The following is a 19,418-nucleotide window of genomic DNA, read 5'->3' on the forward strand; positions in this document are numbered from 1 at the left end:
CAGTACTTCATGTTTTATGGTTGAATACAATTCCCTTGTATGCATATGCCACAGATTCTGTTGATGGGGCATTTGGGCTGTTTCCACCTTTTGGCTATCATGGATATTGCTGTTATAAAAACTGGTGTGCAAGTTTTTGTATGAACATATTTTCCTTTCTTAGATACATAGGAGTGGAATTTCTGGGTCATATGGAAACATTACCCAATTGGCAACTGTCCTCTATTGCTCAAAATGCTTTGGAAACATACTGTTGATAATTTGAAGGTGCTTACCACATCTCAGGTTCTTTTTGGGGTACATAACACAGACTCCAGTTGAATCCTCACAGCCACCAGAGCTTAAGACAAAGGTGTCAGTAGAAATCACTGTCCACCTGGGCTGGAGCCCACTCAGATTTCTTACGTACTAGTAACAAAGCTGACTTCGCTGGGGGGCTGTTGAATGCCCTTTTACCATCAAACCTATGAAACTGGTACTTTTTATCCTCCCCCATTGTATAGATGAGGAAACAGAGGCTCAAAATAACTCCCTCATTTGGCCCAAGATCATCCAACTATTAACAGCCAACAGTTTAGAGCCAGTGCCCAACCTCTTAGCTACCGCACTATACCACTCACGGATGCAGAGAAACTTCTCCATATTATCTGGACACACAGCTAATTATGATACACATTAGCTTTACCAATGTACTTTTATCTTACAAAATAAAAAAAATCACATTAGGCTTATTTAAAATAGGACACACTGAGTTTAAACTAGCATTTTAACAAAAAGACTTGCAACATGACTTTTCAGAAATAAACCCATTGCACAAATGTTAGTTGAATGACAAAAGTAGACACTTAATGTCCTTTTTAAAAATTTATTTAATAAAACAAGATGGGCATTTTCCAAGTATTTCTGTAGCCATGTCTCTACCTCTTCCTCCCCAACAGCCCAGGGAGGGAGAATGAATGAATGCATGTTACTTACAAGGAAACTGAGGTCCCAAAAATTAAATGCTTGACTTAATTAGCAGCACAATCAATCATGAAACTAGTTCCCCTGGTTCTTCACCCAGCCATAAATAACACATAATCTCTAAATAAGAGCTCCTTTAAAGTATTAGCGTTAGTGGGGTGGGAAAATAAAGGTGCAGAGTAAGCATTAAATAAATATCTGTGAGTTGCGAGATTTCCAAAAGAAAAAGCAGAGAGACCTCCAGTGCCTTCTGCCAAGTGTCTGGCATGTGTAAAACTTGAGACCTTGAGGAAGGAGTGAAGAACCGAACTGGGACGCAAGTTCAAAGTCTTTGAGGTCATGGAAGTTTGCAGGTGGCGGGTGGCAAATATGACCTAGAGAGCTTAGCTTCAGAAAGTGCAACAGCACTCAGAATGCTCCAGTGGTTGTCGAGGGTGAGAGCCAGGCAACGGCATCTGCGGGGGTGGGTATCATCACATACTCCCCAGAACCACAATGCCCACATCCTGGGCTCATGTACCAGGGTTTCCACTTCAGTGTCCTGATAACCCAGAGCTCTGATTGACAAATCCCAGAAAGGAAGAGGACTTCATGGATTTTTGTGTCTTGGAAAGCTGAGTCCTATCTCCCCTGACTCACTCTGGAAAAGTGGAAGTGTCTTTCCGCCTGACCAAAGGGAAGCTGATGTTTGGTGTTTCCTGGGAGATTTTGATTCTTCCTTAGATCTTTTTCTTGATTTGATGTTCATCTTTCCAATGGAGGACGAGGGTCCTCAGCGTGTTCAAGTCATCAGGGGCCAAAAAGCTCAACGCTATCCAGTTTCTCTTCTTTGTAAAGCAGGATATTCTCCATGAGTTTCCTTTTGGCCTCATTGATCTCGATTTTCCATGAAGTCTCTGTAGCTAACATTCAACATAAAGAAAACCAACTTGAACAAAACGTAAATACCTTTTGCGACTACTGACAGTTGGAAATAGTTACTATTATTGTAATTCTAAGAAAATCAGACTTGGTCAGAGTTTTTTACTTAAATCAGGGTTCTGAATCAGGCCTAAGTGGAATGAGCACTGCCACTGCTTCTGCATTTGCAGGGAAAACCTGCCCCCTACCCCTACCTTTCAGAGAGGAAGGGCTTCCGTGTTTCTCCCCTGGAAGTGGGGGACAGTGTTAGAATGAAGCTTACACTCTCTCTTTTTCCTTTCACCTCCACGTAGGAAGAGGAACAACAGGAAAGGTCAGAGTCTGAGACACACAGCCACGTTTACTAGGGGAAAAGGATGCTGAATTGTAGACGCCTTCTGAATGCTTATTTCAGAAGGAACCTGGTGTATTTGGACCCAGGAAGCAGAAACAGAAAGTATCTTTGGAAGCAGCTGGCAAGGTGTGAAGTGAGGATGAAAAGGTAGGTGGGGACAGACCTTTGCTAGTCCCAAGGGAGAGTTTTTACTTGGTCTCTAAGTGCAATGGGGAACCACAGAAGGGCTTTAAATGAGGGGTGACAGGAGTTGTTTTTAAAAAACCACAGTTGCTGGTCCTTGGAAGAACTGGTGAGGGACCAGAGCAGGTCAGGGAGGCCACAGGGAGGCTGTACAGTCGTCCAGCGAGAGTAGCTTAGATGAGGGGGAGGGTTACAGGGACAGGCCATGCAGAGGAGCAGATGGAGGTGAAGGATATTTAGGTCAACAGAGAGGCCTGAGTGAGGGACTGGACAGCGGGGCTGCGGGGAGGAGGAGGAGGACTCTCTTCATCCAGTCAGCTGGCAGATGGACAGCTGAATAACCAAATTAATGCATGAATGTGGGAGAAAAGGAGTAAGGCTGAGTTAAGGTACATAAATGACCGTGTATAAGCACTTACCATCCTGGGGAGGCTCTGGAGAGGCACCGGCCTCAGCGGAGGAATCAGCGTCCACGGCTCCACCAGCCAGCAGCACGCCTTCTTCATCTGCGGTCAAGGGAGGCGAGGAGGTAGCCACAGCCCAGGGTGCAGCCCTCATGGAGTAGGAGGCATTGAAGCTGGAATTGTCCACGTCATCTGTTTCTTCCGGGGTGTTGGAGGAAGAACTTGTGGCCTCAGAAAGCCCACTACAAGGAAGCGAGGTCTCCGGACCTCTCAGCTGCTCCTCCACAGCAGTCACGGAGCTACACACCTGGGGGAAGAGAGACAGGAGCACTCATCAACGATTCTTCCTGAAATTAAAAATCTAACAGATCTCCCAGGTGGGGGGTGGGGGAGAGAGAGAGAGAGGCACTGAAGAACTAAATGATTGTTGCTTTGCCTGGAAGAACAGCATCTTCCCTTTGAAAAGAGCTGACCTCACCACTGTCCACCTCAGCACGTGACCCAGATGGGTCAATCACAGTATCCCACCCCTGTGACCTTAATGATTGGTCCAGATTTGAGCATGTGACCCAAGTAGGCCAATCAGAATCCTTCTCTGGGACTCTTGCATCTAATATTTATTGAGGAAACATTGTCTTTTCCTTCCTAGTGGCACAGCCAGATTCCCTGCCTCACAAAGAAAACGTGTTTACAGTAGCAGAAAATGAAGCTCCCACAAAGAGTACAGCAGGGGCTAGAGATGAGGGTGGTGGTGCGGGGACAGAGAGTGAGCAAGGGAGTCACAGGCACAAGAGATTCCAATTGTTGTAATTTTGCTGGTTGAGACCCTGGGCCTAGCTGCCCCAGCAATGCCTATCCGGCCTGTGGTGTGGTTAAATGAGCCAATAAATCGCTCATGCACAGGCTCCCTGCTTCCGTCTCTCTCTTTCTATTTACCTCTGTGTGTCTGTATCTAAGAATTTGAATTGAGTTTCTATCACTTTCAACTAGAAATGCCCTAAGTAATATAGATACTGCACCTGAGGACTTTTCTGGTTAGGGAGGTTAGGAAGATTAAAGGCAGGCAGGGAAGAAATATTTCCTCCTTCCACACATACCCTCTCTCATACAAATGGCATACAAACCTACTTAGTAAAAATGACAAATCTCAGTTGCTCAGTGCCTTGCAATTTACAGAGCACCTTTGGCACATGACGTACAGTGAGTTTTTATAAATAAAAATTTAAAAGATCAAAGAGGTTAAGTTCCTTGCCTGAGGTCACCCGGTCAGTGAGTGGCAGAGCTGACCACTAAACCCAAGTCTGCTTGTCTTCAAGTCCAGGGCTTACTGATCTCTCATCTTCCTAGCTTGGTTGTGAAATACTGGGGACAAGGACCATTTCTCATTCCTCTGTCTATATGTATAGTGCCCTGCCCCTTTTATTCTACATAGCAAATGCTTCCTCATGCTTCAAGGCCCGGTTAAAATGTTACACCTTTTGAGATAAATCTTCACAGGATATGCCCAATAAATATTTGTCAAGCTAAAAGCTACAAAACTACATAACTCGGTTCTGGCCAATGGGGTGTGAGAAAAAGTGATGTGTGCATTTCCAAGTCACACTCTTAAAAAGAAGAGGATATGTTTGCCTCTTAACCTCCCTTTCAGTGGTTGGAATGTAAATGTGATGGCCTGAGCTACAGCAGCCTTCTTGGACTCTGAAATGGAAGCCACATGATAAGGATAGCAGAGCCATAATACAGGAGCCTGAATCCCTAATACTGAGGCACTGCCACATCAGCTCTAGACTCCCAACATTCAAACGCTTGAGCTAAAAAGAATAAACTTCTATCTCTCTTATTTTGGAGTCTCCTCATCATAGCAGCTTCTTTGAATGTACTTTAACTGATACCCTGAACAAAAGAATAAAACGAATGAAGGTTGAGGGAAAGAGATCTTTTTAAAACATTAAGTCTGTTTATGTTCTGCTCCTGCTTAATACCCCCAATGACTTTCTCAAAATCCTGACTGTGCCTGCAAAGCCCTCTACTGTCGGGTTTTTTTCCTCAACAGCCTCATCACAAGCCACTCTGCCCCCACGTACTCTGTTCTAGCCACTCTGACCTTCTACCAGACGCCTGCCCTTGCCGGGCTCTCTCTCAACTCAAGCTATTTGCATGCATTGTTCCTTCTGCTTGGATTGCTCTTCATTTGCTTACACATTACTTCGGGAAAGTCCTGGGTGGGGCTCCCCTGTCATACACCGCTCACCAGACGGTTACTGCACAAAGTCTGTGAACTCCAGGAAAGCAGAACTGGGCTTGCCTTGTTCCCCATTTATCCCCAGGGTCCAGCACGCCACTACTGAGTAGGTGAATGCACTCAGATAGCTGGAGCCAGGCTGAGAGTCGGGACTTGGTCTCTGGCTCCTGCCACATCCTGGAGCAAAAGATGCTGAACCTGAGGCTGAGCCAGGAGTCCAGAGGGCTCTGACCGAAAATCCCTCTGGCCTCATCCCCCCTTCTCTGGGTCGCGACTTCATCTATAAAATAGGAGGCTTGGCTATAAGCACTGGTGTTTGAAGGCTTTGTTTGCTTGTTTTTTCAGCTACCAAACCCTTTCCTCAAATAAAATACTAAGAACCCAATACAGTTATGAGAAGTGACAATGGATGTCTGGTTGGAGTCATGGGTAGGGCCTGCAGCTCTCTTTCTCCTACAAGGAACTCAACTCTCAAGAAGCTCCTCTCTGCCAGATACCACTTAAAAACCACTCAGCGGGATAACCCCTAAGAGCCCTCTCAGGCAGTTATTTTGTCTTAAAAAGACCTAGCAAATTTGGTCCCCAAATTTACACCTACTACCATGGAAACCACCTCTGCATATCCTAGCCATAGAAAATGTTTTATCTGCTGTGGTGGTTGATTTCTGCTGTGTCTGCCTAGTCCACAGGCTAAGAAATGATCCCTTTCTCTGGGACTTGGCCCTGCCACCTGCCAGGCTTGACCCCCCTGGCCAGAAGGTTTATATACTGAACTCCTGATTGGCCCACAGGTGGACACCTGACTCCAGCTAAGCCAATGAGCTTCTCTCACTAAGAGGTTGAAACTGGGGCCTGGAGACTTGGCCACTTAGTGAAAACAGAACTATGACATGTAAATGAACATGGCTATATCCCCTGACCAAGAGGATGGAGGGAAGGAAAAGGGGCCCACAGAGAGGACGAGGAATAAAGCAGGTTCAGAGAAAGCAGATGGACTTCTGTTACATCTGAGAGTATGGTCCAAGGCATCCTCCGGATCTCTGCTGTCAGCTGCTGTCAGCTCCAGCAGACACTGCTGTTTGCAACCAAATATGACTCTGGAGTATGAAATCACTTCTCGGTGAAGGGACTGGTAAAGGGATCGCAATGAGCCCCCGGTAAAGCCACCTCACAGACAGGGCTCATCGCTAGGGAAGGGCTGAGCTTCAGGCTCACCTCTGCCAGGCTGGCGTTGCGCCTCCGCAGACAGAGGCAGGCGGCCATGACCAAGGCCTCAGCACAGGCCTCCGGCAGCCTCCCTGCTCTCTTCTCCAGGTATTTCTGGCAGATCTCCTTGGCCATCTCTTTCTCCACACCCGTCTTCCTGGAGCAGAGCGATGTGGTGCTGCTGGGAATTTCATGGAGCAGTAAATCCTTCTGTGGGAAAGAGTGGAAACACCCCATGTGAGGTCGAGGGGTGTGGACTCCAAACACATGTGCCCCTCCCACCTCCAGGATGGCACCAGAGCTGCAAACACTTCGAAAACCAACATGGTTTTTAAAAACTAATTGTGAGGATCCCAGAAACAAGTAAGACAGCCAAGAACTGGAGAATGGCTAAATTCCTGACATGTACAGGGCATTTCGTAGCACACTCATATCATCATGCAGGGGTTTAACCTTTCCAGGCCTGGGTTGCTTCATCAGGAAAGTGGGAATAGGATTAACACAAATTAGAAGATATAGTGCAGCTCTTTTCCGGTCATCGCGGTGTAGGGAACCCTGAGCGGCAAAGTCTCCCACGACACCCTCTACAAGGCGGTGCGGAAGTCCTGCACGGGAACCAGTGCAAGCACAGGAAGTTTTTGGAGACTGTGGAGCTTCAGATCAGCCTGAAGAACTATGACCCTCAGAAGGACAAACGCTTCTCGGGCACCGTCAGGCTTAAGTCCACTCCCTGCCCCAAGTTCTCCGTGTGTGTCTTGGGGGACCAGCAGCATTGTGATGAGGCCAAGGCTGTGGATATCCCCCACATGGACACTGAGGCGCTGAAGAAACTCAACAAGAATAAGAAACTGGTCAAGAAGCTGGCCAAGAAATACGATTTTGGCTTCAGAGTCTCTGATCAAGCAGATCCCCCGAATCCTGGGCCCAGGCCTGAACAAGGTTGGCAAGTTCCCTTCCTTGCTGACCCCACAATGAGAACATGGTGGCCAAAGTTGATGAAGTGAAGTCCATGATCAAGTTGAAGAAGAAGGTGCTGTGTCTGGCAGTGGCTGTTGGCCACGTGAAGATGACAGATGATGAGCTTGTGTACAACATCCACTTAGCTGTCAAATTCCTGGTGTCATTGCTCAAGAAAAATTGGCAGAACGTCAATTGGGCCTTGTGCATTAAGAGCACCATGGGCAAGCCCCAGCGTCTGTACTAAGGCACAGCTTAACAAACCATACTAAACCATCAAAAAAAAAAAAGAAGAAGACGTAATGCATAAAGTGTGGTACTTGACACAGAATCAACAGTCAATGCTCTATTAGTGATTGTAATTAATAGTGATAATAGCTATCATTTATATAGTACAGTATAGCATAATTATACCAATATAGTACAGTACAGTATAATTATACTAATAACTCACCTTATTAACATTTACAGGAAAATGTTAGGATATAGGATTCTGGCCCATATATATTTAATAGGAGATGTACTATATAAATAATACTATGTATATTTTTATATGTTATAAATTTTGTACTACATGTTATATTTTATGCTACTTAGCAGAAATCTGAACTATGCATAAAACAGAAGATATGCTATATAAATAACAATAGATATATTACTATATAAATATATAGATATATTTGTATAGCATAAATTGTATGTTACATGACACATTTTGCATGTATGCATTTATTTATATAAATAGGTTATAAATATATTACTTGTATTGATTAAATACATTAAATATATATATTAAATATATGGATTTCATATATATATTAAAAATATAGGAAATTAATACACTACCTGAAACAAATGAGAACCTGTACAGAGTGATGGCCCTGAAGGAATGGTGTAAGGAGACCCCCCCAGTTGGCTACTGCCAATGAAATCACGGGTCTCGTCCTGTGGAAGTGTGAAGTCTTAACCACCGGACCACCTGGGTAGTCCCTATTGTCATTCTTTATTTATTTATTTTTGGCTGTGCTGGGCCTTCATTGCTGCACGCGGACTGTCCATAGGTGGGATGAGTGGGGGCTACTCTCTAATCAGGGTGCACAAGGGCTTTTCATTATGATGACTTATCTTGTTGCAGAGTACAGGCTCTAGGGCTCATAGGCTACAGAAGTTGTAGCACATGCCTTTAGCTCCCTCATGGTATGTGGGATCCTAGCTCATGGACCAGGGATCAAATCTGTGTTCCCTGGAGGAATCTTAACCACTGGACCATCAGGGAAGTTCCCACTATTGTCACTTTTTTAATCAACTCGCAACTGAATCCACTTGCCAGTACAGGAGACACAGGAGATTTGGGTTCGATCCCTGGGTTGGAAAGATCCCCTGGAGGAGGAAATGGCAACTCGTTATAGTATTTTTGCCTGGAAAATACTACAGACAGGAGCCTGGCAGGCTATAGTCCATGGGGTTGCAAAGAGTAGGACATGACTGAGCACTTACACACGCATATATAAAGTGTCAAACACAGAGTTGGGCTATGTCGTTATATTTTTGAAATTGACACTATATACATACACATGTATATTTGAATGACAGTTGTTATAAACCTACAAAATAGAAATTACTTAGAAATTATTATAGAAACTTAAAAGGGCTGAAATTTACTTTCACCAATTTAAAGACAAATGCTAGGACTTCCCTGGTGGTCCAGAGATTAGTACTGTGTTTCCCTTGCAGTGGGCGTGGGTTTGGAGAACTGAGCCCACATGCTGCATGGTGTGGCCAAAAAAAAAAAAAAAAACCAAACAAACCCTATTTGATTGCCTGACATGTAGACAGAAGAAATGGATTTCCCCCAAACATTCTAAACTCTATTTTCATGCAAAAGTAGTTGTTGTCTGGCTGGTGAAGGGGGAAGGTTACAGCTGCTTTGCACAGGACAAATCAAACCCTGGATTTAGGCCTCATTAGCAATAAAAATGGGTATAGATAGGTACAGTGGAGGTTCCCGCCCTCCCCACCCCTTGACCTCTCATAGCTGTGAGCCAGAAGGGGTTGGTTCCCTTACCAAGTAAACCGGATTCCGGTTGTTATCCATCGCAGGGATGCCTGTGAGGACCTCGGCCAACACCTGGAGAGAATACAGAGTTAGTACGGTTCGGACACACATGCACAAGTTCATACAGGAGATTCTGGCCAAGATAGAAGCTTCTTCTCAGGAATACAGTCTGAGCTTCAGGCCTGGCTCTGTCATTTGCCAGCATAGACATTTGCCCCAAATCTGGAATGTGTAAACATCACTAAACACCTCCTCTAGCTAAACACATCACCCAGCTGCTAAGAGAGGTTTAAATTGATAGCAAAGCAAGGAGGATGAAAACCAAATGTGTATGTGTTACCATCAGATAGATACACACACAACCCCCTTCTCTCTCTCTCTCTCTCTCTCTCTCTAAATATATATATATATATATATATATATATATATATATAAAACATCTATCTGTATACACACATACATATGTATACACACACACTATATATTAAAGATATTTTCATTTAAAACCCAGCAGAAATGGTAAGCAGGCACTGCTATGTTAATCTCAAGAAAAGGAGGAATCCACATGCAGATATCTATTCCAGACAGAAAATCTTGGCAATATCCGTAGCATTTTCATCCACAGGCTTTTATTAACATTATTTGCTCATTAATTCATCCATTCATGAAAGGAGCAGAGTCCTGAGCTGGTGTAAGCCACCACCAAACTGACAAACTGTATCTTAATAAACGGGAGACCTGCTTTGAAAAGAAATTCTCAGCAGAGGTAACAGCACACTGGCTAAGGAGTCTACAGTCACATAGGCCTGGGTTCATATTCTGACTCTGTTCCTTACATGCTTGGGTGATCTGTGGGCAAGAAACTAAAATCTGAGCCTGTATCCTTATCTGGTACATGGTGATCTAATGACTGTATATATGAGGGAGTGGGTCTAATGACTGTATATATGAGGGAATGGGTACTCCAGCTTAATGTTAAATCTCCCTCCAAAAACCTCTCTCAAAGACAGAATAAGGTCCAGTTACTGCCACGAAGTACAAGCTGGAATCAAGATTGCTGGGAGAAATATCAATAACCTCAGATATGCAGATGACACCACCTTTGTGGCAGAAAGTGAAGAGCCTCTTGATGAAGGTGAAAGAGAAGAGTGAAAAAGCTGACTTAAAACTCAACATTCAAAAAATGAAGATCGTGGCATCCAGTCCTATCACTTCATGGCAAATAGATAGGGAAACAATGGAAAGAGTAACAGACTTTATTTTCTTGGGCTCCAAAATCACTGGAGATGGTGACTGCAGCCATGAAATTAAAAGATGCTTGCTCCTTGGAATAAAAGCTATGACAAACCTAGACAGCATATTAAAAAGCAGAGACACTACTTTACCAACAAAGGTCTGTCTAGTCAAAGCTATGGTTTTTCCAGTGGTCATGTATGGATGTGAGAGTTGGACCATAAAGAATGATAAGTGCCAAAGAACTGACTGAACTCTGGAGCTGGAGAAGACTCTTGAGAGTCCCTTGGATAGCAAGGAGATCCAACCAGTCCATCCCAAAGGAAATCAATCCTGAAAGGAGCGGTGCTGAAGCTGAAACACCAATACTTTCGCCACCTGATGTGAAGAGCCAACTCATTAGAAAAGACCCTGATGCTGGGAAAGATTGAAGGCAGGAGGAGAAGGGGACGACAGAGGACGAGATCATTGGATGGCATCACTTACTTGATGGATATGAGTGTAAGCAAGCTCCGGGAGATGGCGAAGGACAGGGAAGCCTGGCATGCTGCAGTCATGGAGTGGCAAAGAGTCTGACAGGACTGAGCTACTGAAAAACTGCCAAGAACGCCTCCTCCACCCTGAAAGGGCCTGCAGCGTTACTAACAGACTGCAGTGGCCAGTGGGGGGCAGCAGAAGGCACCCCTGCAGCTGGCGGAGGGAAGCCAAGAGAAAAGGGACTGCAGTCGAGGTCCTGCCAAGACTGGAGAGAAGAACAAGAGGAAATGAACAGACAAACTTCCTCTGCCTCTTCCACAGGGCAGGCCCTGTGCCAGGCCTTTTACAAAAGTTACTTAGCGCTCATCAAAAAAAAAAAAAAAACAACCAGTGACTTACTACTATATTGCACAGGGAACTACATTCGATATTCTTGGATAAATCATGATGGAAAAGAATATAAAAAAGAATGTATATATGTGTATCACTGAGTCACTATGCCGTATAGCAGAAATTAACACAATGTTGTAAGCCAACTATACTTCAATAAAAAGATAAACAAAAACAACAATGGAGAAAGGCAGTGTTCCCCACAATAAAAACCAAAGTTGAAAATCATACCATCCATCGGCAGCAGGGCTGACAAAAAGATCGAAGGGAGCCAGTAGGCACTCACTGAATGAGTGACAGGGAAAGTCAGCTGTTACATCAAGAACTGAGTTAAACAGTCAGGCGTAAACAGAAATCAGGAGTGAGGGTGGGAAGGCAGGGATAATTATAATAATTGATAATAATCCCCATAATAATAACCATACTGATCAATGCAACATACTCTGCTAACCAGTTTATATATATTGTCTTTTGAATCTCATTAATCTCTATATGCATCATTACCTCCATTTTACAGAATATAAAACTGAGGCCCAGAGTTATTGGTGATACAGCTGAAAGCAGCTGAGCTGGGACTCAATCAAATGCACGCTCTTCAGCTCTACACTCTATGTGCCTGGCAGTCTCGGGGTTTCGTTCCACTCGTTCTTAAGGGAGGAAGATCCTGGACTGACCCTGCTGAGCTTTACTGAGCAACCCCCACAATGGGGCTGGTGGGGGTGAGGAGAGGGTGAGGCAGGAAAGAACTGGGGGACAAGTAAATCAGAAGGGCTGATGGGCCAGCAGACAGAGGGAAGCAGAACCTGGTATGTGGAAGCTGGGCTGAGGGCAGAAGGTGGCTCAGAGGAAGGGCATTAGTGGAAGAACCAGACAGACTGCGGTCAAAGAGAGGAAGTGCAGAGTTGGAGGCTGGAGACGAAGAGAGAAGGCAACAGCCAAGATGCAGCTGCTGGCTCTAGGCAGAGGTCAGCCAGAAACCTCACTTTTCTCAGCCCGAACTTCCCAGACTGGGATCCCCGGGTCTCTGATGGTTTAGAGATGCTAAGAAAACAAGGTTCCATAGTCAAGGGAATTTGAGACATGCTGTATACCCTTGTCTCACTATTACCAGATTAAAGACCATTACCATATGAAAGGCCCTAGTAAATTTTTTGCGGTAACTTTTTTTTCTGCATAACCTTGTTCAACTCCGAGTTTCTCAAAGCTATTTGAACACATCGAAACCCTTTAAACACATCAAACCTATTAAGATCTCAGGGAACTGGTGTTTTATAGAAATGTGCTTTGGAGATTGCTAGACTCAGACCATGAACTCTTGGGGGAGGGACTGTGTTTCAGTTACATTTATATTCCAAGTGCCTGGCACACAGTAATGATGGATAGCAGTGGTAATTAGGACACAGGTTGGATGGCTGGATAGATTCTGAATGGATGGGTGGCTGTTGCATGAATGGTTAGATAATAACTGAACTGATGGACAGATGGACTAAACAGACAGATGAACAAACAAGAAGAAATAGACAAGTGGGTGGATAATTAGATGGCAGGCGGAATGCACATCAGGGAAGTCAGAAGCTATCTGTAGCCTATCAGAATCTGGACACTCATGCGGAGGGGGAGCTTTACTTCAAGGGTTGGCAAACTCTCTCTAGAAAGTAAGTATTTCTAGAGATATTTACTTTCTAGGCTAGATAGTAAATATTTTAGGTTTTGTGAGCCACAAACAATTTCTGTCACACATTCTTTTATTATTGCTTTTGTTGTTACTATGCAGTCTTTTATAAATGTAAAAACTATTCTTAATTATAGGCCATAGAAAATAGGCCATAGGCCAGTTCTGACCTGTGGGCCATAGTTTGCCAACTCCTGCTGTACTTCATGGAACATTTCTAGTTTGTGCTTACAGAGGGGCCATGGGAAGGACAGATGTGTGCAGGCCTTGATTTGAGCACAGAAGGAAGCTCTTACTATTCCACAGCTGAATACGTCCACTCGCTTTGTCAGCTGCCCCACTCTGATGAAATCTTCCGGAAGATATGCAGCAGAGGCCTGGAAAAGGTGGGTCTTCATCATGGTGTATTTTGATGTTCTGTTGACAGGACATGGGTGAGCCATCGAATGAGCCAGCTTGGGGGTGAAGTTTTGATCTAGCAAAACATTGGAGCTGTGGGAAAGAGGGCAGAGAGAACCTTCTTGTTTGGAGGTGGACAAGAAGAGGTTGCCATGGAGATTCTTTTGGAAAGCAACTTAGTAGTGAGCAATGCCAGCAAGTGAGGGTCACTGAAGACCCTCAACAAGTTTATGAGCCAGTCCTGATGGAGGTAGGTGGGGATTGGGAGCCCACCTCCACCAGCAAATGGGGATGAAGCTAAGATCAGTCCTGCTGCCCCAGAAATGGCATTTGGTGGCCAGAGAGGTGCAGCCATCCTTATCCCCACAGATGTCAGCCCTGAGCCCAGAGGCTGTACTGGCTCCATCTCTTCTGAAGCTGTTCCAACCCCCAGCTATGGCCTTGCTGACTCAAGTCTAAACGTCAGCATTCTTTGGGACTGAACCTACTCAGATCATGGGGAATAAGATGAACAGTAAAAATATTCTTAGACTTAAGCATCTAATCTACAGGAATGAATCCTCTCAGAAAGTACTCCAAAGGAAAAAAATTTAATTTTTAAAAACTAACCTACATGTATAAAAATATTCAAACTGGGGACTTCTCTCATGGTCCAGCGATTGATTTCACCTTCCAGTGTGAGGGGGTTTTGGGGGAGGATGGATATCTATATGTACAGCTGAGTCCCTTCACGGTTCACCTGAAGCCATCACAACATTGTTAATCGGGTATAACCCGATACAAAACAAAAAGTTAAAAAAAAAAAGACTTTGCCTTCCAATGCAGGGTGTGTAGGTTCAATCCCTGGGTAGGGAGCTAAGACCTCACATGCTTCATGGCCAAAAAAAAATCAAAACATAAAACAGAAGCAACATCGTAACAAATTCAATAAAGACTTTAAAAATGACCCACATCAAAAAAAAAAAAAAAAAAAAACCCTTTAAAAGAAATATTCAAACTAACCCTAAATGGTTTTTAAAAAGTAGATATATAGAGCAGTTCTTGTGGGTTCCCTGACCCTGCTGCTGTTCACTTAAACACCCCTTTTCTTTTTTTCTTTTTTTATTTTTTTTATTATTATTATTATTTTTTTAATTTTATTTTATTAGTTGGAGGCCAATTACTTCTAAACACCCCTTTTCAACAAAGCCTTTCGTTTTGTCACCCAAAAAAAGTAGAGACCAATTCCAATATCGGCTATTAGGAGTTGTTATGTAAATTATGGGCAAATACCTTCAATGGAAGACTAAGAAGTACCAAAAAATTGATGACATGCAACATGAGGAAATGTTTAAGTCATGGGGAAAAAGAGACTATGAGTTGGTAATCAGGTAACGGTGCTATCTTAGGGCTGAGGTATCTGTGCCGGCAGGGGCTGGAAAAAAAAAAACAGCAGAGAAATGGAGGCCATGTGGTGAGTCAGAGTGACAGGGTCAGGAAGGCCTCTTGCCCCTTCACTTCCTTTCTTACTATTACAATTGTTTGCACAATTCAATAAAAATCAGGGGGGAGAAAAGAGGAAAGGGTTTCCACTGGCCAAAAGAGGACACAACTCTGGGGAAGTGCGAATTCTATGGTTTCGAGGTCACTGCTGCCAGATCTTCTGGTATCTTCTGGAATCCATCTCCATGTTTCCAGTCTTGGGAGCATGGTACTGAGATGCTGGGGCGCACACCTAACCTGTGTCACCGTATCTGTGACAACAGATGCACGAATGAGAGCAGGTCTCAAAAGTCCAGGGAGCCTGGCGGTCACAGCCCACAGCTCGAGGACCCAGTCCAGATCAGCTGCTGGAGGGGAAGTGAAAGATGGCAGGGGAATGGAAGGCTTGTGGGGAAATACCAACAAACTTGTTGGGGAAATACCTTTGTTAGAGAAAGACAAACATGGAGATAGGCAGCCATGCTGACAGCAACCAGAGACAGTACAACCTAGAAACACTGACGTTTCAGGGTACAGCAAAGAGAGGCAAGGAGGGGAGAGAAAGTCAAAGAAAAGAGAGACGAAGGGAGAGGAATGGGACCCAGCAGTGTGCGTGGCCTCATCCCTGTCACCCCAGCCCTAGGCGGGCCCAGCCCTCCTCTCTCACCTCTTGACATTGCCGTGGATGATCTCCAAGCTGTGCAGGTGCTCCACCGCATGAAGCAGTCCTGAGCAGATGCTGATGCGCTGGGGCCAGGGGAGGGGGTCTGAGCCACCCTAAGAGAAAGAAAAGGAGGAGAAAATAGTGACATCTGTGCCTTTTTATAGTTTCAATGGACTTTAAAGTTCTGGGCTCCTGTCTCTCCTCCAGCCCTCAGGTCCCCTACAGCATGGTTTACTGGCAGGGAGCTGGTTTTGACATCAGACAGATCTAGGTATAAATCCCAGCCCAGACACACACTAGCTGGGTGACTTTGGAAAAGACACTCAACGTCTCTGAGCCTCAGTTTTTTCTGATATAAAATAGAAACGTTAATCCCTATGCTTTAAGGTTGTAGTAAGGATTCAAAGGAGTGAATGATATGCCCCCAGCATAGTGCCTGCCACAGAGTGGGTGCTCAATAAATAGCAGCTATTTTTATCATGACTATCATGCAGCAGTTCTGGAATTCTTCTCTAAGATGGGCTGCTTGGGAAAGGAGCTAGGGACCTTGTGCTGGCACATCAAGCACATGAGCTGATTTTATAAGTATTTGGAGAGATTTCACAAGAGCTGATAGAGATTATGGGTGGTCTAAAGCCCTCTATACTTCCACTGTTGTTCTAAGACTGAATGTCCAAGAAAAATTCCTTCTTATCTTGTAGATGACCTCTTAGATTCTATATTCTCTTAAGAACTGGCCTTGCTAACAGATTTCTTCTAAAAAAGTCTGGAATCTGGAGCCACATGAACCTCATTTAAACTCTTGCCCTGATACACATCAGCTATGTTTCTTTGGGCAAGTTACTTTGCCTCTCTGTGGCAGAGACTCCTCTTTTTGAAAATGGGGAAATCTCTGGGGTGGTGGCAAAGCCTGAAGGAGATGTACAAAGCCATTATCACGGTGTCCTGCCCAAAGTGAGACTTCAGCAAAGCTAACAATCATTATTATACCGTGAATAACCACTTTGTCTGATCCCTCCCAAGGGAAGCAATAATTCTGATGTGGAATAACTTTTGTCACTCTGAGGACTTTATGAGAAGGAGGCTTGTTTGTCTTAAAAATCATAACAATAGATATAACACTCATATGGTATGATATACAAAAGGTCAAATGAGTATGTAGTAAAAGTTTGTCTCCCAACCTGACACCTGTCTATGTAGTTCTCTCCAGAGGCAGTCAAGGCACCAGTTTCCTTTATCTCTCCATAAATATTCCACACATTCACAAACAAATAGGAATTTATTAGAATATCATTTTTAAGAAAAATTTACCTTCACTTTCCATCTTCTGTATCTGTTCATTCTTTTTCTTGTCCTAGTGCATTGGCTTGCACCTTCAGAACAAAACTGGGTAATATAGCACTATGGGTTACCTTTGTCTTACTCTTGACTTAAATGCCTCTCTGTCAAAAAACTTTTTAAATACGTTTTTCCTGAAGATGTTTAGCCAGATCTTATCTATCTTGGCCCAACTCCTCTCCTTGAAGGGCCTCTCAATGGCTCCCTTCGCCTCTGGATTCCTTTAAGTCCTTAATCCCTGATTCTGTGAGTGAGTGCTGCCTGGTCCTGTTCTTTGACCATGACCCAGCCCCTTACCTGACCCTGGAGTCTGTCCTGTAAAGAGCCATTTGCCATGTATGGGTAAATCAAGCTGTAAAACTGTTCTCCAGTGCAGCAGCCCAGCAGAGGTAAGACGTTGGGGTGGAAGCACCTGAAATGAGGCATCAGTACAGGCGTGAGGAGTCAGACAGAAAGAATAATCAAAGACTGTTCCATTTCCTACCTCCTCCACCTCTTCTGCCCTGTCCACCCCCTGAGGCCACCAGGAAGCTCCCAGGTACCAAATGCTCTTACTCCTGAGGGTAGAGAGATGACAACTGCATGCCTTCAAGGAGCTTGAAAGCAAAGAACTGGAAGTACACGATATCCCAACCACCTGTGATTCTTCACAAAATCCTCTTCTGGTGGATTCAAAGTCACTGTTCCCTCCCGACTCTCCTACCTCTCTGACAGCTCTTCCTTGGCCTTTCCCACTAAGACCCTCTTCCTTTGCCTTTCTCTGAAACCTGAGTCTCACTGGATGGGCTCATCATCTCATCTTATAAGCTTCTCCATCAGGGGCCTCTCACCTCTACAAAGTGCACCCTCTCTATGAGGACCACCCCTAAATCTCTGCAGGTCCAACCCACAGTCCAGACCTGAATGTCAAATTGTATCCCAATGTTCCGGGTGAACAACCTAGACTCACAAGTTCCAAACCTGATTCTCCAGCCTCAGTTATTTGCTCAACCAAGGGCACCACCAACCATCCAATTTCCTAGGAACCTCCTTACCTCCCCCATCTAATTAGTCACCTTTCATTGTCATAAATAGCTTTCAAAACACCCCCTTCATTCTCCCCTCCTCCACCTCGAGGCAGACCCTGATGGACTCTCCCAAACAGTTTCAAGGACCTCCTGCCAGACCCCTCCGCCCCTCTCCACTTCCCATTAGGCCATCCTACTGCATTCCTGCACACTCTTCACCATCATTAGTTATTTACATTTCGCTCTCCCCATGGCACCCATTAACTTCCCCAAGGCAGAGGCTGTGTTTTCTTCATGTCTGCACTCCCAAGAACCAAGAAAGGCCTTGATGACTCACATTTGCCAAATGAATGAATGAAGCAATTACTGCTTACTCCAGGAAGGCACTATACCAAGATGGAGAGGCAATCAGATTTCTAGTTTCCGTTAAGAGTGTGTGTGTGTGCGTGTGTGTGTGTGTGTAGATAAGGGTGTGTATATATGTATATGTGTGTGTGTTTAGGTGTAGTCATACATATACATGAAGAGGAAAAGGACTAAAGAAAATATATAAAAATCTGAATACTGTAGCAGTAATTTACAGATGCTATGAAAAATCGGTGGTTTCTATTTTCCTCTTTAAAACTTTCTTTAGTTCTTCAAATACACCACAATCATCACACACTGCTTGCCTGAGACAGCATATTTTGCAGAGAAACTCAGAGAGTGACTCGCCAGCCTGAATGGCAGCTGGCGCCCAGCACACTGCAGAGGCCTAGTATGCGTGCTGTAAATCCAGCAGGCAATGACAGCAGGGACGGGACAAGTGTCCAGGTCTGCACATGTCCTCCCCCTCTCTTTCCCAGTCCCCCTGCCCCCACTAAGCTCTGTGATGGGAGGTTCACTTTACTTCTCGGCCTCAGTCTCCTCATCTGTAAAATGCAGGTTTGAGGATGACTTTTGAAGGAAGGCCCTTATTGCTCAAGACCAGAGGTAAGCAAAATTTCTCTATAAAAAAACTAGACAGTAAATATTTTAGCCATTGTAGGCCATCTGGCCTCTGGTGCAATTCCTCCACTGTGCGTGATCACGAAGGAGCAGCCACAGATGACACAGAAATAAATAGCACAGCTGGGTTCCAATAAACTTCATTATAGATGCTGACATTGGAATTTTACATACTTTCCATGTGTCATGAAATTATCTTCTTTTTATTTGCTTAACCCTTTAAGAATAAAACAGAGCTAGGCCAGGCTGAGCCTGTGGGTCGTCATTTGCTTTTAGAGTTGGAATCAGTACATTTCTGTCCATCTCAAAAAATGGGACAGAAACAGATTCTTCCCCCACTGGAAGGAAGGAGTTGAGCCAAGTAAGCCGAGGTTCTTTTATAATTCTAATCCATGCATACAGTGGCTACAGAGAAAAAGCATGGAAGGAGTCAGATCAACCAACCAAATTTCAGCTCTGCCACATACTAGCTATGTGATTTTGGACAAAACACTTAACATCTCTGTGCCACAATTTGTCTATGT

The 19,418-nt window shown here is 44.4% G+C and overlaps 1 protein-coding gene and 1 pseudogene across 1 annotated transcript in view; one reads left to right on the plus strand and one right to left on the minus strand.

The window, feature by feature from the left end:
* Window positions 1-858: 858 nt before the first annotated feature.
* IRAK2 (interleukin 1 receptor associated kinase 2) overlaps window positions 859-19,418 on the minus strand; it is a 53,283-nt gene continuing 34,723 nt past the window's right edge. The window contains exons 7-13 of the mRNA XM_065933166.1: window positions 17,198-17,312; window positions 15,566-15,675; window positions 13,335-13,530; window positions 9,276-9,338; window positions 6,263-6,463; window positions 2,821-3,112; window positions 859-1,865 (exon numbers count right to left, since the gene is read on the minus strand). Of these exons, the coding sequence (XP_065789238.1) occupies window positions 1,753-1,865; window positions 2,821-3,112; window positions 6,263-6,463; window positions 9,276-9,338; window positions 13,335-13,530; window positions 15,566-15,675; window positions 17,198-17,312 (1,090 nt within the window). The 3' untranslated portion in view covers window positions 859-1,752. The remainder of the gene's footprint in view (window positions 1,866-2,820; window positions 3,113-6,262; window positions 6,464-9,275; window positions 9,339-13,334; window positions 13,531-15,565; window positions 15,676-17,197; window positions 17,313-19,418) is intronic.
* LOC136166333 (large ribosomal subunit protein uL1 pseudogene) lies at window positions 6,657-7,457 on the plus strand (annotated as a pseudogene).

Source organism: Muntiacus reevesi, chromosome 4 (assembly GCF_963930625.1).
Source record: "Muntiacus reevesi chromosome 4, mMunRee1.1, whole genome shotgun sequence".
In the NCBI taxonomy this organism is placed as follows: domain Eukaryota; kingdom Metazoa; phylum Chordata; class Mammalia; order Artiodactyla; family Cervidae; genus Muntiacus; species Muntiacus reevesi.